This window comes from Chrysochloris asiatica, unplaced genomic scaffold (assembly GCF_000296735.1).
Source record: "Chrysochloris asiatica unplaced genomic scaffold, ChrAsi1.0 scaffold00026, whole genome shotgun sequence".
Taxonomy (NCBI): domain Eukaryota; kingdom Metazoa; phylum Chordata; class Mammalia; order Afrosoricida; family Chrysochloridae; genus Chrysochloris; species Chrysochloris asiatica.
In genome coordinates, this window is record NW_006408544.1 from 4700238 (window position 1) to 4716772 (window position 16535).

Consider the following 16535-nt stretch of genomic DNA (forward strand, 5'->3'; position numbering starts at 1 on the left):
TGCTGTGCATGGGGTCGCTATGAGTCAGTTCCGACTCGATGGAACCTGACAACAACAACAAACCAAAATGGAGGGCTACAAAGGCACGAAGTGACTGGCTTACAAACTTTCAAGAGAGAGCCTAGTTTCAGAGAGTGCGGGGGAGGTTGAATCTCCACTGAGTGGTTTCCAACCTGTCTAGACAGGGCGGTGAAAGGATTGTGCTTCAATAGCAACTAATTGCTATTAGGACTGATTGTGAGTATTGCAAATGTAAAGGTAGACATTTTGTAACAAAAGGAGGGGAGTGGTTGATCTTGTAGTCCAGAAGCAAAGGACCCTGAGACCATCAAGGGTGAAGAGCAGAGTGTGGGACCCTATCCAGAGAAGCAGTGACAACAGAGATGGAGGCAGAGATGAGGATATGGAGAGATGGAGTGGCTAGGGACTCTGTACTCAAGAGAAGGAGAGGGTCTGTGTGCTGACGGTCGGGGGTACAGGCTTGCGGGGTTGTTTTGAATGGTTATATATTCCTGAGTGCTTCAGTGTACATCCAAAAAAACCAAAAAACCAAAGAGAATGGAAGCAAATGCTGTTGAATGATGATGCATGGAGGCGATTGTAGTCACTGCAGTGAAGCAAAATACGATAGGATGAATGTAAAGCTGATGTTCTCCCATGTAAACTATCACTCAATTCACACTAAAAACTTAAAAAAACAAAAACAAGGCCAGGGGCCAACTGCGGAGCAGAAAGTCAATTGCTCATAAGGAAGTTCAGGCAGAACCTAAAGAAAATTAAAATAAGTCCATGAGAGCCAAAATACAACCTCAAGTATGTTGTTAAATGCCATCAAATTGGTTCCGATTCATAGCAACCCTGTATAGGATTTCCAAGGAGCAACTGGTGGGTTTGAACCACTGCTCTTTCGACTCAAATTGACCTTGCAATCCAGCGCATTATCCTGTAGCACCACACCAGTACTCAACCTTAAGTATACCCCATCTGAATTTAGAGATCATTTTAAGAATGGATTTGACGCATCATAATGACCGGAGACCAGGTGAGTTGTGGGATGACATCAAATATAATATTTTTGAAGAAAGTAAAAGGTCATTAAAAAGAAAGAAAAGACCAAAGTGGATGTCAGAAGATATGCTGAAACTTGCTCTTGAATGTAAGAGTGTTGCTGTTAAGTGCATTCCTGTCAGTTCTGACTCACAGTGACCCTGGATAGGGTTTCCAAGGAGCGGCTTGTGGGTTTGAAATGCTGACCTTACGGTTAGCAGTCCAGTACTTATCCTACAGCATCACATTTAGATAGCTAAAGCAAATGGAAGAAATTATAATGTAAAATAGTTTAACAAAGATTCCAAATGTTTCCAGAACACTAGATTGTACTCATGCGAAACCTATATATAGACCAAGAGGCAATCATTTGAACAACACGTGGGGATACTCCATGGTTTAGAATCAGATTAACATCAGGGTTGTATCCTTTTACCACACTGATTCAATCTGAGTAAATAATTTGAAAAGTTGGCTAGATGATGAAGAATGAAGCATCAGGATTGGAGGAAGGGTTGTTAACAACCTTCGACATGGAGATGACATAACCTTGCATTCTGAAAGTGAAGAGGATTTGAAACACTTACTGATAAAAATCAAAGCCTACAGCCTTCAGTATGGATTGCAACTCAACATAAAGAAAACAAAAATTCTCATAACTGGGCCAATATGCAACATCACAATAAATGGAGAAAAGATTGAAGTTGTTATGGGTTTCATTTTACTTGGATCCATAATCAACATCCATGAAAGCAGCAGTCAAGAAATCAAATGACGTATTGCATTAGGCAGATCTGCTGGAAAGGACCACTATTCAGTGTTCAAAAGCAAACTGTCACTTTGAGGACTAAGGTGTGTCTGACCCAAACCAGGGTAGTTTCTACTGCCTTACTTGTATGTGAAAGCTGGTAATAAATAAGGGAGACTGAAGAAGAATGAATGCCTTTGAATTTTGGTGTTGGTGAAAATATTGAATATAATATGGACTGCCTGAAGAATGACTAAATTTGTCTTGGGAGAAGTACAGCCATAATGCAACATAGGAAGGGAGGGTGGTGACACCTCGGCTTGGGTACTTTGGACATATTATCAGGACACGTTACCAGTCCCTGGATAAGGGCGTCATGCTTAGTAAAGTAGAGGGCCAGTGAAAAAGAGGAAAACCCTCAATGAAATAGACTGACAGAGTGACTAACAATGGATAATGTAAGGATAGAGGGCAGCGTTTTGTTCTGGTCACAGTGAGTCAGAGCTGACTTGACAGTACCTAATAACAATGTCAAACAAAAACTCTAATCCAGTGTATTATATGCACAGAAACAGTCATAAACATAGAACTCTAGGTTGGTTAATTTAGCCATTTATTTAAAGAGTTGCTAATTAAAATTTTAATACAGACAGCACACATACTATTTAGATGCTACCTTAATGTTAATGAAAAGAAAAGAGACTATGAAATAATAGCAAGAATGGAATTTGAGAATTTTGTGCTTCTAAATTAAGAATCTGTAATTCTTTGGCTATTTACAGGATAGATTATCAGTGTGATACTCCTGTCACCTCCCCCCACCTTTTTATTCTACATGAGAAATCCGAGTTTCAGAAACTAAGTAGTCACAAAACAAAGGAATGACTTCTTGAACCATGATTAGAGTTTGGTTGGGCATTTGCTTTCAGAGCTCTCACTTGTTAATCATGTTCCCATGGACAAATTGTGTAACCCTTCTCAACCTCAGTTTCCTCTTCTGTAAAATAGTGACAAAATGATTTGAAGAATTAATCTAAGGATTAAATGAGATTATGTAAAAGCATTTAATCCCACTACCTGGCTTCTAGAAGGTAGTCAGGGAATGTTAGTTCTCTATTCATTTCCCCTTTTAATAATTCTGTACATGTTGAATTAAAGGATAATGTAAAATGATTTGAAAAGAAAGAGCTGTAATGTAAATATCAATAATTTTTTTTTTATTCTAAAGTCGGGCCACTAAACTAGTCCCTCTCCAATCCCTCTAAAAAATAACGTTGTATTCATACTCATTTATTAATTTATTATTATAGGTAGACAAGAAGAAGTATTATGGAGCAAAGCAGCAGGTGATCTTTTTCTGGAAAAAGCCAGAGTTTCCGAAGGTTCCAGGACTTGGGGGTCGTGTAGCAGCAGTGGGTGTCAATTTTAGAGATTTACTCATTTACTCTTAGTCACTTTGGATTCAAGAAAGGAGGAACAACAAACCATTAGTTGAGATCTTTCAGAGCGTGCAATGTGAGCAAAAGCGAAAGGTCTCTTCAGTTTCCACTATGTCTTGCAACCCAAAGACTTGCGAGCCCTTTTTTGAGAGCCAGTAGGTTTGTTCACCAGGAGTGCCCTGGGTCTGGACTCCATTTCCCAGAGTCCCTTAGTGCCCTAATGTATTCAGTGCTCAGAGTGCCTGTATGTGTGTGAGTGTGAGAGAATGTGTTCGTGTGTGTGCGTGTGTGTGTGTGTGGTATGTCTGCGAGTCCCTGGGAGAGTGGAGGCTCATTCACTGATTAGAGCCAGCGCTGAGAGGCAGCACTGCTCCTTCTCTCACACCAACCGAGTCTCTTGATCTGTACATGCAATCCCAGGCAGCTCGCGAACACAAACCCGGGGCCAGCCGCCTACTGCTGCTGCCGCCGCCACCGCCGCCGCTGCCTCCGCCGGCTCTGCGCACCCGGGACTTTTCATGCACCACACTCTCCGTCTCCTCTCTGTGTCCTGAAAAGTGCGACCGTTCTCCCAAGGAATTTCCACGGCAAGTATGGAGATCAGAAAGGGGTGTGGATGTGTGTGAGTACACAAGAGGGGTGGGTGCGGAGGGCGGCAGGATTGCTCAGGAACCTGGCTAACTTTCCCGGTCGGTTTCCTAGGGATTCGGGAACCTCCCCTCGGACAGGGGCAGGGGCTAGGACTTGGACTGGTGCGCCTTAGATCATCGCGACAGAGCCTCCCCGACTCGGTGCCCTGCGCACTCTGCGCTGCCTCACTCAAACTTTCCGTCTTGAGTTTTCCTTAATGTGTTTCATTTGGGGGGTGCGAGGGGGAGGGACCAGACACGGGAATTGGACTAGTAGGGAGGGTGAGGAGACAGCAAAGGAAGGGAGCAGTACTTCTTTTCTCCATCTTTTAATAAGCCCCATTTCCACTTTGTTTGGGTCAATCGCGAGAATACCCTCTCGCTGAGCTCCCCAGTGTAATCCTGCAGTGATTTCCGGCGGGGCTGGGACCGGGTAGTACTCAGTGGGGAGTCCGAGGCGGCGAGCGCGATGGGGAAGGAGCAACACGAATGAGAAAGGACCGTGACCGCCCCCACACAACACACAACCCGATCAGTGGGGTATCCGAGGAAAGGCTGGGGGCCCTGGGGCCCCGGGTGCTCGGGCTTACTTTTTCCTAGCGGGGATAGGGTGTGAAGAGTGTAGAGGGAGGTGGGGTAGACTCGGGGAACCGCAGCGGGCACGAAGGAGGCAGGTGCTGGCACAGAGGTGGCCAGTTGCTAATGCAATCGGTAAAGTCCCCTACTCTCGCTTTCACTGGCCTGGCCTTAGAACAGCCCGACCCTTGGGGGTCTCCCGGGATCTTCTGGCTCGGAACTCTATATCCCAGCGGTTCTGAAAGCCGGCGGGAGCATGATCGTGCAGACTGCGGCGCATTGCTTTTTTTGTAGTTTAATTTTTACCTCAGACCTGCCTTAAACTGAGTAACAATTTCTATTCCTCCGACTTGAGAACAAAACTTTTCAGCGAGCACGCCGGGTGCTGCAATTCTGCGGCCACCACCGACGCGCTTGTCTGCCGGGGCCGGGAAACCTTCCCAGCTCGGAGCTCGGCCCAGCCACTGCACTCCCGAGCCTCCGGTTGCCCACCGCCCCCACCCCTCGCCCCCAACCCCAGGCTTTTCAGGGCTTGGCCTGGGCGTTTCGCCTTTGTGCTTTGTAAGGGAAAGCCTTTTCTTCCAGGGCAGAACAAACTTGGGCGGGGAGCTTCCGTGTGGCCCCTAGGGCGAGGCCGCCCACAGTGATGAGGCCATCCGAAGGGATGCCCCGCCATCCCCTGCTCCGGGAACCCCTCCTAGGACTCGATGCCGGGGTCGACCCTGGCCGACGAGGGCGCGCGGGAGTCCCGAGGCACCAAGTGTTCCGCTGCCTAGAAGGCAGAGGAAGAGCTCTCGCTTCCCGTTAAGAACTCGCTGCTTTCTGGGCCCTGACCGCGGCGCCAACAGAGGGCAAGGATCAAGGCCCCGAGCTGCTCCGGCGTTGCACCGGGTGGGTGTTTCGGGGTCAGGCCGCGCGGAAAGCAGGCTCAGCCTTGCCGGGCCTTGCCGTCTGGGGTCTCCGGCCTGTGCCGCCTCCATTCCACGGGATCCGTGGACAGGGAAGGCGCGGGCGTTTTCTACCTGCGATGCTCACTAGCCACGTCTTGTCTCACGGCTCCGCTCTAAACTCGACTGGAGGGGTAATGGGGAGAGAAAAGAAAAATAAAGAAAAAAAGGGCGGGCAGTGAGGAAGCGACGAGTCAGACTGGAGGGTGTGGAAGCGACGAGTCGAACTGGAGGGAGCAGAGCGGGCAGGGTCCGCGTCCTGCCTGGCCTGCTCCTCAGCGGGTCTCCGGGACTCTCCCGCCAAGGGGAAACGCGCAGAGCGTCGAGTAAAAGCGACCCGGGCGTCTACGGTTTCGAACCCTCCTGGCCTGTGGGAAACCCGGCAAGAGTGGTGTGTTCTCTCGCTGCGCTCCGGGGCAAGGTGAGGGAAGGCCGAGCACAGGGCGGTGCCGCATCGTGGGCGACCTACCGGCCGGGCCCGGGCGCAGAGCGAGAGGGGACACACACCTGTTCTGCGAGCCGATCTGGGTGCGGCAGCCCAGTGGCTGCCGCGCGGGCTGCAGAGCCCTCCCTCCGAGCCTCAGGCCCGGGGCCCGGGGACTGGGAGGGCCAGATGACCGGGGCCAGCCGGCGTTTGGGAGGGTGGGAGTAGACGAGCCCGGTGGCTGTCCGCCGAAGCGGTGGCGCGCGGCGGCGGGACCCCGGTGACCTGCGGGGCGGGGCTGTTCGGTGACCGAGGTTCTGGGACTTTGGACGAAAGCAAGCTTCTTCGAATCCCTGCTCCGCTAGCCCTACCCGGCTACGTACTGAGTGTCCCTCGCACGTGTCCGCTCTTGCCCGGTGGGCGCCTTCGTTCTCCAAAGTTACAAGCAAATGGTTTCTTGCAGAGGTTTTTTGGCAGCGAAAGTATTCTTTGTGCAAAGGCAACCGAGAGCTAACGGGAGAGGTCAGGCCAAGGGGCGGTAGGCTCGGCTCTGCGTTGGCCCCAAGTTTATGTAGGTTTTGCCTTCACTACTTCGTCCCCCGTTTTCTCTCAAAGAGTTGGTTTCTCTGGGTCCAGACTCCTGCCAGCTGAATTCTGCTCTCGCTCGCTGATCGGGCATTCCCGCAGCTCACACTCTCGCCCTGGCTAGGCTGTCTTCTATTCGTACCCTTTGGCCAAGTCGTGCTGAATCCGGGTCCAAATGTGGGACCGATACTCGTCCACGTCTGAATCGCAAGCGTCGGCCCCAGCCGGGGAATTTATTAGCCTTATGCTCCCTGAGCTCTCGCATATGGTGAGAAGATTTCTGCTAGAGCGGTGTTTCCAAATACCTCTTGGGCATTTGGTGTGCGGGAATTCTCTTTTAGCGAAGAAGTCTGTGAACTTTAAAAAAAAAAAAAAAATCTTTCCTGCTTTCTTCACAACCCCCCACTACCCTGGCCCCATTTCCCATTGTTCTTCGCTTTTTAAGTTGGCTGTTAATTTTTTTTTTTAAGTTTATTTATGCAAGGGGGAATATCGTTTAATCTGTCCTATTATTTTAATTCTTGGGTTTTGGAAACTGATCAGAGACCACAAAAATGTCACCTGTTGTAATATGCAGAGGAGTGTTGTGTGTGCGTTTTAATTGCCAGTAGAGTCGTAGTTTGGTGCGCGCCCTGAGCTCGCTCTCCGGGAAAGAGCGCTTTGGAGCTTTCTTTGTGGCAGTCATTTGCAAGTGGCTTTGGCTCCCAGCTGCTACAGCGCTGCTTCCTCCTCCGTTGATCCCTGGCGCGGGTCAGGAAGCTCAGACCCTGGACAGGGCTGGGCAGAGCCTGGGGTAGGAAAATGCCCACTCTGAGACTTTCTCTCTGGCTTTCGGTTTTTCTGATTGAACGTGGCTAGCTCGCAACAGAGAGCGCGGAACACTGCGCATCAGTTCAATCTCACACATTTTCACGTTACAAACGCCAGCTTCTTCGTTTCATTTGTCTTAGTTCTGGCATGTTTAACCACGCAATTAGTAGTCTCACTAATTATTCAGTTAGCTGGCGTTTTGTAATCACTTTAGACCAAGGTTTAACAAACTCCCACACATAACGCACCGAACTCAACCAAACCCATCACGTCAAAGATTTGAAATTTAAAAGCTCAATATTTGTTGGTCCCTTCGTCCAACCTCACTGCCTACCAGACAATTTATTTAGCTTCGTGGATTGATCCCTCCTCCTTGTTTAGTTAATTCAACAAAGACTTTTTGCAATCTGTTTGGAGTTTGTCTGATGCCGTGGAAAAGTAGCTGATGATTTATTTGGTTGCTTTTCGATTTCTGTCTTCAGCCCTTCTTTCTCCTCCTTTCAGCGGGGATGTCAGCTGTTATTACTTCCTATTGATCCCTTTGCAAAGTGAGAAGTGAACTAAAATTAATGTCAATTCCACTGCTAGGATCAATAGCTGGAGTTATTTTAATCTGGATTTGCACGAAGTGCTAAATTAAAAAAAATCAGCATAGAGGCAGAAAAGTAACAGTTACTTACTTTCCCTTTGCCCACTTCTTTACAGTCACCCAAATGCTCCATCAAGCTGATTATCTTACAATCCATATTTTTTTAATTAAGAGGGTCAGTTAGTTTTCTTTATTTTGGGTTCTGTGTTTAAACCCATGACATTTTGACATTGGGAGTGTATTAACTATAGATTTTCATAATGACTGTGGTCTGCTGAAGCCTCATCTATACATGTTGTTAATGTGAAGAGGGGGTAAGAAGAAAAGGGAAGAGAGAGAGGAAAAAAAAAAAAAAAGCATCCCCTCTCACAAGACCAACGCCCATACAGTGGAGTAAAAGAGATGTGGCCTGGAAAAAAATATTGTTGATTTATTTTCACTGTAATGAAGTTTTCAAATGAATGATTCAGTGTTCTGTCGGAGTGTCTGGTGCTGTCGCCCAGATTACTAATTTATGAAAGCCATTTAACATAATGAGCTGATCTAGGAAGTAAAAACAGAAATAGAAATCTCTGGGTGATGGTTATTTGGGGGGTAGGGCACTATTCCCCTCACCTCAATGTATGTTATGTTTGCCCTTTTCTTCAGCTTTTCTAGTAGAATATTCCTCATTGATTGACAAGTAGTTGTTTCTCTTGTGAAGTGCTGTTTAGAACCTTGGAACAGCACTAGCTCCACTTTCAGAGCTTCCATGTTGTATGACCATTAATCTGACTTGAAAACAGCCAAGAACAGCATTCCCAGACTTGTCAGGCTAACTGGCTGTCCTTGGCAGATCATTCTCTGCACTGCTATAACTTGACAGGAAAGTTATTTAAAATTTGGAAGAGAGAAAAATCCGTTAATGTGAGATACATAATCTGGTAATTTAGCAATGATGTCTATAAGGAAGGATGCCAAATGAGGAAGCAGTCTGATGGTGTCCACTCATCTTTCCATTTAATAACAGTCATTGACATGTCTACTACAGGATGGGAGAAGGAAATATTCTCTTTCCACTGCATTAAAGCCAAGAGGATTCATCTACAATGTAACTGAGGTTTCTCTATTTGAGAGAATACTAAAGGTGCTTCATTATATAGGTGGGTTATTTTTAGGGGTGTGGGGGCAAAATTGTATTTCAGATATGACACTCAATATGAAGTTTATACTTTGTAGTGTATGGTGATTTGGGGTTGCACTTTATGAGTTTCATTCAGTTTCTATTAAGTGTATTTTTAAAGCTAATAAGCCCTAGTCCTCAACCCCTACCCCAAAATAAATGTTGAAACAGAATCAGTGACTGTGTAAATGTACAACCTACATTTAAAAAGGAAATTGAAAGAGGTCTCTCTGAACTCCATTTTGTTACAAGGGGCCTTTATTGGACATCAACTCTGGACCAATAAGCAAAGCAAATTAAGTCAGAATTTTGTTAACATTTTATTCTAAATGTTAATGGCAAATTCAAAAGCAGTTTATAAATCTATTTAAGATTGGGTGGATTAGTAACTAAAATTACCAATCAGTTCTTTGCTGCCCCTGGAAAGCATATGCCAAAGGCACCCATTATGTTTTTAAATGTTGTCAGAGATGCCAGGTATTTTTTGATGAAGGTTGTTTTTCCTTCTTAGAGAGGAGAAATAGAAAGTTTATGTGACTGGAGAGTGGTTTGCATAAAAGAATACATAGCTTGCATAAAAACTAAATAGCAGTTTTTTTCTTAAAACAATCATAGATGATAGATGAAAATGTTTATGTATGTGCCAATATGTATGATTTATCCACATGTACAGTTGGCACCAACTAATAATATGTATAGATATATGTAGTCTAGAGGTGCTTGATTTAGGGACTTTTCAGTATTAGAGCATTTTAGAGAGGTTGGAGAGAGAATGTATGTGTGTGTGTGGGTCATATAGGTAGACCTTGGTCTCTGAACCTCAGGCCTATCCTGAGTGGTGTTTCGAGGTGGAAGCTATTTAAAATATGTTGTTGTTATTAAGTGCTGTCAAGTCGGTTTCAACCCATAGCGACCCTATATAGGGTTTCCGAGGAGCAGCTGATAAGCTTGAACCGCCAACCTTGCAGTTCAAATGGCTTTGCAATATAGACCCCACCTAATCTACTGGGTGATTTGGCCTTCCAAAGCTCATTTGCTCAGGGAATATTGTATTTGGAGGTTTTATGATTTTTTTTTTTTCTTTGCTGGGCTCAGGCGCATTTCACCCGGAACGTGTAGGGACCAAAGTCAGCTACGCGTACATCACAGTAAGTTGTCTATTGATTTTCCTGAATGAAAATGGTCTGATACTGCTGCTCACTGGCTCCTAAAGCCTGTGGTGTCTCTTGGCCAAGCATCTGTAAGCCAGAAGGATGGTATTTCTATCACTTGGGGCTTCCCTTATTTTTCTGCCTCTGACTGTCCTCCCCCCCCTTTTTTTTTTCTTTTTGCTGTTTCCACAGGTCTTAGAAGGGGATGATTCCCCAGTAATATTTCCTACCCTGATCCAAGGTGCTGCTCGACCTCCCTCCCAGGGAAGACTGTTTCTTGTCTGACGCCGGCCCTAGACAGAGACTCCAATGGACTTACACCGGGCAGCCTTCAAGATGGAGAATTCATCCTACCTCCCCAACCCTCTGGCATCCCCAGCATTGATGGTACTGGCGTCCACGGCTGAAGCCAGCCGTGATGCTTCCATTCCTTGTCAGCAGCCACGACCCTTTGGTGTACCTGTCTCAGTAGACAAGGATGTGCATATTCCATTTACCAACGGCTCTTACACCTTTGCCTCTATGTACCACCGGCAAGGTGGGGTGCCAGGCACTTTTGCCAACCGTGATTTCCCTCCTTCTTTACTACACCTTCACCCTCAGTTTGCTCCCCCAAACCTAGATTGCACCCCAATTAGTATGCTGAATCATAGTGGTGTGGGGGCTTTCCGTCCCTTTGCTTCCACTGAGGATCGGGAGAGCTATCAGTCTGCCTTCACGCCGGCCAAAAGACTTAAGAACTGCCATGACACAGAGTCTCCCCACTTGCGCTTCTCAGATGCAGATGGCAAGGAATATGACTTTGGGACACAACTGCCATCTAGCTCCCCTGGTTCACTTAAGGTTGACGACACTGGGAAGAAGATTTTTGCTGTCTCTGGCCTCATTTCTGATCGGGAAGCCTCATCTAGCCCAGAGGATCGGAATGACAGATGTAAGTACTTTGGTGCACGCCCTCCCCTCCCCTCAGTAAGCTCTGCCTTGCAGGAGTGTTCAACAGGTTGGTGGCATTTTTCATGCACCCAGTAACGGGAAGGGCTAACTACTTACTTTCCTTTCAACAGCAGTGGAGTGCTAACATTTGTCTTTCTTCAACGAACATTGATATTTCTTGCAGGAAATGTTTTTTGAAGGTAGCCAGAGTCAAGTTGGCCTCAGTGCTGTCTTTTCATGGGCATGGTTGACTTATTCTCTGGTGCCTCTGGTGTGAAGAGGGGTGCCATGTATGTACTTGAGGCTGATTTCATAGGAGAGTGTGGGTTCCTAGAGAATGAGGGTGGGGGTGGAGACTGAAGTGATTTGTTCATCTCTTCTCTGTTTGATATCCTCATTATGTTTCTCGGAACATGGTAGTATTTATTTATTTATTTAACTTTTCCTTTGTTTCATATCAGGCCGACTCCACTTCATTTTATTTTCACAACTCTCAGCCCTTGTCCACATCAGGCTGTTTTTCAGAGAAGGACAAAGGTGTCGTCAATCACCATAAAACATTTCAAACAGCTGTGTTTTCCTTGCAATCGCAAGGCTAGAAAGCCGACTTCTCTTGGGATTTAACAGGTTTGCTTGATGCTTATCCTGGGGCTCATTTTTAGGACTGGCCATGGTTGATCTGTGACTGCTCCACATTTGAAGTTCACAACTATTATTAATTTCTGCTTATGGAACAGCTTTTCTCATGTTCTCTAAGAGCCCTGGTGGGCACTAGTACCCCATTAGTAGTTGCACGTAAGCCTTCATATGGGACTTGCAGACTAGGAGTGATGAACCCTGCAATCTTCTCTTCTTGTGTAATCAGAAAATAATTGTATTTTTGAAGCTTTTGGGCTGTGGGTAGACAGAGCGGTTTTCTTCAAGCCTGGTGAGAATTTATGAACTGAGAGTTTTTTTTTCCACCAATCTTTTGTTCTAAGACTTGCGTCATTTTATTTTCTTAAGAAAACTACATCTGAGGTTTGCTTTCCCCTCTTCTTTATTTTTTTGTGCTCCCGTCCTCTCTATAACCACCAACATGAAGGCCATTTTTTTTCTCTTCTCTTTATGATGCCGAGGAGAGTAATAGAGACATTGCAGCTCTCTCCCCTGTCGGCACTGCTTCCTCAGGCTGTCTCCTTGAATTAGGCACTGTGTTAACTTTCCTGCGCTAAAAGGCATCTGCCTAAACCCAGCGTACCTTTTCAATAAAAGTCATCATAAAATCAACCTGCCTTGTAAATCCATCGCTCTTTGGTTTTGAAATATGTTGCAAGTGTGTCTTTTATGTCAGCGTCTGCAAGCCCAAGACCTCCCCACTTAAGGGAGAAGGTCGCTATCTGACAGCACAACTGCTGCTGTTTGTGGGTTTAGCTTCTCTTTCGCCTTTCACTTTCTGTACAGCTGACTTGTCTGTGTGGTGATCCTGCCTTTTGGAGATCCCACTGAACATGTATTGGCCATGTGTTGGTCTGTTTTTATTCGATTTTAGTTTTCATTTGTCCAGTGATGCAAGGCAATCAAGGTTAGTGGTAATCTGATCTTTGGTTAAAACTGCCCTGGGTTAGGGTGTGACCAATGCTGCCCCCTCCCCCTTTCCCCCCCCCTCCAAATACAAACTGAAAACGGAATTCTCTCTAAACTCCTAAGCCACAAAGTACCATCTGGAGATCAAGATTCCTTTCTTCTCACATAACCAATCCAGCTCGTCTCCATTTTCTATCTTTTCACCTGGACCAGACCCCCAGAACAGGAGGAAGCTTGTTAGTCAAGTCAGAACTCATAGATGTGGATATCCATTCCCTCTGAGTGTCAAAGCCATAACTCTTCTGTTTGCCTGGTTTACATTGTGTGGTGGTGCCTTCCCCCATGGAGATGAATCCCTCACACAGGAATACGCCTGGGTGGAGAAAAATTAAATGAGTCTGTCTCCCAAAGTGAAATGGAATTCTGACCTTGAAATTAATGAGATCCTGATCAGAAGGGTGGGGGAAACTTCTTTATTTCAAATTGTAGTGTTGGAGAAATTGGAACCGTTTCCTCCTTTATTTGTGTAGTGTAGTCTTCCTTGATGGAGTAGTTTGTGTTCTCTTTTTTTCTCTTACACAAACATGAAACCTACAGAAGTGTCTGTGAACATATGATGTCTACACACCCATGTTGTCACCTAGAGTTGCATTTGTGACTAATCTTGAATAAGAAACAAAGGTGGAAAGTGAAGAGGGGACTGTTACCCGTGGTCACACTGGACTGGTGTTCCTTTTTTCTTTCCTTTCCTTAGATAGTGTAGCAGCCTTCATGGGTTGCATGGGTTAGCATTTGTGGGTTTGATTTGGAGTTTTTGGAAAGCAGGAGAAACATTTTTCTGTAGGGAAGAGCGCAAGAGGCAGTGTGACAAAGCTTTCTTGGCTCCTGTCATACGCCGACATGTCATATGCCGATGTGTGTCGGAATATTTATGGTCTGTTTTATGTAAATACATATTTAAGAGCCGTTAGAAGGTCTGATTATTCCCACTAGATGCTTCTCAGGTCCTCCCTGCAGAACCGTTTTGAAATAAGTAATATTTCTCAGATAATCGAGTGACAGTATACAAAACTGCTTCCAAAGGGAGAGCTTGAGGGGCAGATGGGGCAGTAAGGGGGATTGGGAGGTGAGCAGAGGGAGGTGAGAGAGGATAGAAAGTCTTTAAAAAAGCTAAGTAATAGGACACTTTGCTTTTGCCCTTATTTGGTAAAAATTAACCATGTTTATTTTAGTTTTTTATTTTTTAAATTGAGAGTTAATTTCTGATATGGTTGACCTGAGTTTTTCAGTTCTCATTCTCTCTCTCTCTATATATATATACACACACACACACACATACACACATATATATATGTGTATATACATACATTTTTTTTCATAAAATGTATAAAACCAAAGTTCCTATTAAATACAACTGTCAAACTTACACATAAGTTTAACTTTTGGTATATGTGTGTATGTCTGTGTCCCCCACTTAGAGTAGAAGTTTTATGACTGAGTTTTAGGTCATTGAAAAATCTATTTTACAATGGAAACATTGACACAGTTTTTACTGTCCAGCCACCCCCTGCTCACACACTGCATCCATATGCAGATATAGCCACATGTGAGAGCATTCTAGAAAGAAGCCTGCAGACATGGTGTAATATACACGAGTGTTCTGTTCTTAAATCTGGGTTCTGATCAGAAGGATTATAGATTTCTTCTGTGATAAAATATGCATATTTATTTATTTGTAGAAAGCAGAATGTTTAGGTTAATATTGTTTCTCCTACTAGATGATTCTGGTTTGTTTACCTGTTCACCAACCTGGCACCACAGGTGATTCTTGAGGTGGGTGTTGGACTCTATGGGAAAAAGAATCCCTTACTTCACAGAACTGACTTATTTGTCCAGGAAAATGGGAGGAGTATTTTGTGAGAAGTCTTTCATGGAAGATGCATAATTCCCCCAGGAAGGGGACTGAGGTAACTCCTGTTTATTGCCACTCCCTGAACTATTCTCCAAGGCTTCTTGTCCAGGGAAACGATGGTGAAATTTATGGACCAATTACAAACAGTCCACGTGTGTCTTACATGCGAAGTGTCTATGGATATGTTTCCCAGGGCTTTTAAAATAAACATTTCCTCATTAATGAAACTTTACAACAAAAGGGAAGATAAGTATTGTCTACTGCTGTTTCCTAGAATCTATCTATTTATTACCCCCTTAGCTCGCTGGGCCTATTGTGTGCATTTCCTGATAATTTTCTTTAGGCCACTCAAGTGCCCAGATTCCTGCGTGGGTGGCACAGTCTGCCTGCCAATCTACCCACTGATCCCAAATTGGAATTGGCTGGTATGCATGCTTGCCCAGAGGCTGGGAGGGACAGACCTACCTGGGTGGAGTAATGACTGGTCCTGTTTCTGGCTTATCTCAGAGTTGGTCTCCAGGCACTGACCCTAGTGGTTTTGCTTGGTGATCAGGCAGATTCACAGGCAGGTACACAGCTCCTGGATGTTCCGCCTTGCTTTCATCTTTGATGTATTTGAAAAGTCATTCCAAGGTCCCAAGTGCCCTGACTGGGAGATGGTGTTTTGCACTCTGAGACGTGTCTTTATTAAGATATGTATCATTGCAGACCCTCCTATGTCCTAAGCTGTGTCCACATAGGTCCAAGGCAGACTGAAATTCTGAAGGGCGACTGGCAGCTTGGAGGTGGTTGTGGTGGGTACTTTCCACGGGTTCTGGGACTGGGTTACTTCCTAGAGACCTAGGGTCTGGCTTTCAGAATTGCTCTTGCTCGGGTCAGAATGTTTGGGGGCAGTTTCCATGTCTTATGGATCAATCTCTGTATTCTAGCCGGAGCAGATGACTGCTGTGAAAGGGTCAGCAAATCACCAGACAAGATGGGTTAGATGGTTCTCTCTACTGACTGACTGCCCAGACCTAGCCCGATCATGCTCAGCTGCTCCCCAGGTTCTCCCGGTGACCCTTTTCTCCTGCCCGGCTCCCGGGGGCAAAACTCCTGTGATGTGTGTGGTTGTTTCTGGTTGTTCACGCCCAACGCAGTCATGGAGACTCCTTTTCATGCTGCTGGGTTTAATTGTCTTGTTGGGATAAAGAAATGTTTGCACAGCTAAAGTGGGGACTGGCTGGACGGGAGCAGTCCCTGATGGCTGCAGAGCCATCTGGCTTGGCTTGGCTTGGCTCGGCGTGCGGCTCACCCGCCCAGTGGCGGGACTCGCTCTTGCTCTCGCTCCCTTTCCCTCTACTTGCTCCACGCCGCGCCGCTCTGTTCGGCGGCTGCCTCCTCGCACGGCCGGAATGCCTAATCACCATGGTGAGAAAACGGACACTGCAGCCGTCCTCCCTCCTCGCCTCACGCCCTCCCTCCCATCAATTGTCATGCAGAAGTGATCCGGGCCGCCGCTTCCTCGCGGCCGCCAGCCAGCCCCTCGCCGCTCCCGGCAGAAGGGTGGCTGGTAATTGATCGTTTGGGGGAGGGGGAACGGAGAGGCGCGAGGATCGGGCAACTGGGGGGCGGGGGGGTGTTGGGGACTGGAGAAGAAACCTCAGACTGGGCACCGTTTTCTCACTTGAAAAGGAGCCCCCAGCCTCCGCCACAAGGATGACTTCCAAGAGGTTTCAGACACGTTGGTGACCTCGCTGTCGCTCGGCCAGACTCGGAGGCGGCGGGCTAACTCCTGGGCGCTGCCTCTAGGGCCGGCCTCGCCCCTACTCCCGCACCCCGCCACCGACCCGCGCCCCCAAGTCTCACCGAGAACCGAGCCCTCGGTCGGTTTCCTGTTGGCAGTCTGAAAAGAAGAGAGAAAAAGTGGGGGACCGGGGAGTGGGGCTAGGGGAGTCGTGCAATGGGGCACGCCCACGTTGCTGTCGGGAAGGTGGGGGACGCTCGGGGTAGAGGTGACTGTGTGGGGGAGTGAGAG

At 46.5% G+C, this 16535-nt stretch overlaps 1 protein-coding gene across 1 annotated transcript in view; it reads left to right on the plus strand.

The window, feature by feature from the left end:
- The first annotated feature begins 10416 nt into the window (after window positions 1-10416).
- Window positions 10417-16535, plus strand: part of RNF220 (ring finger protein 220) — a 345043-nt gene continuing 338924 nt past the window's right edge. The window contains exon 1 of the mRNA XM_006839689.1: window positions 10417-11041. Coding sequence (XP_006839752.1) covers window positions 10417-11041 — 625 coding nt within the window. The remainder of the gene's footprint in view (window positions 11042-16535) is intronic.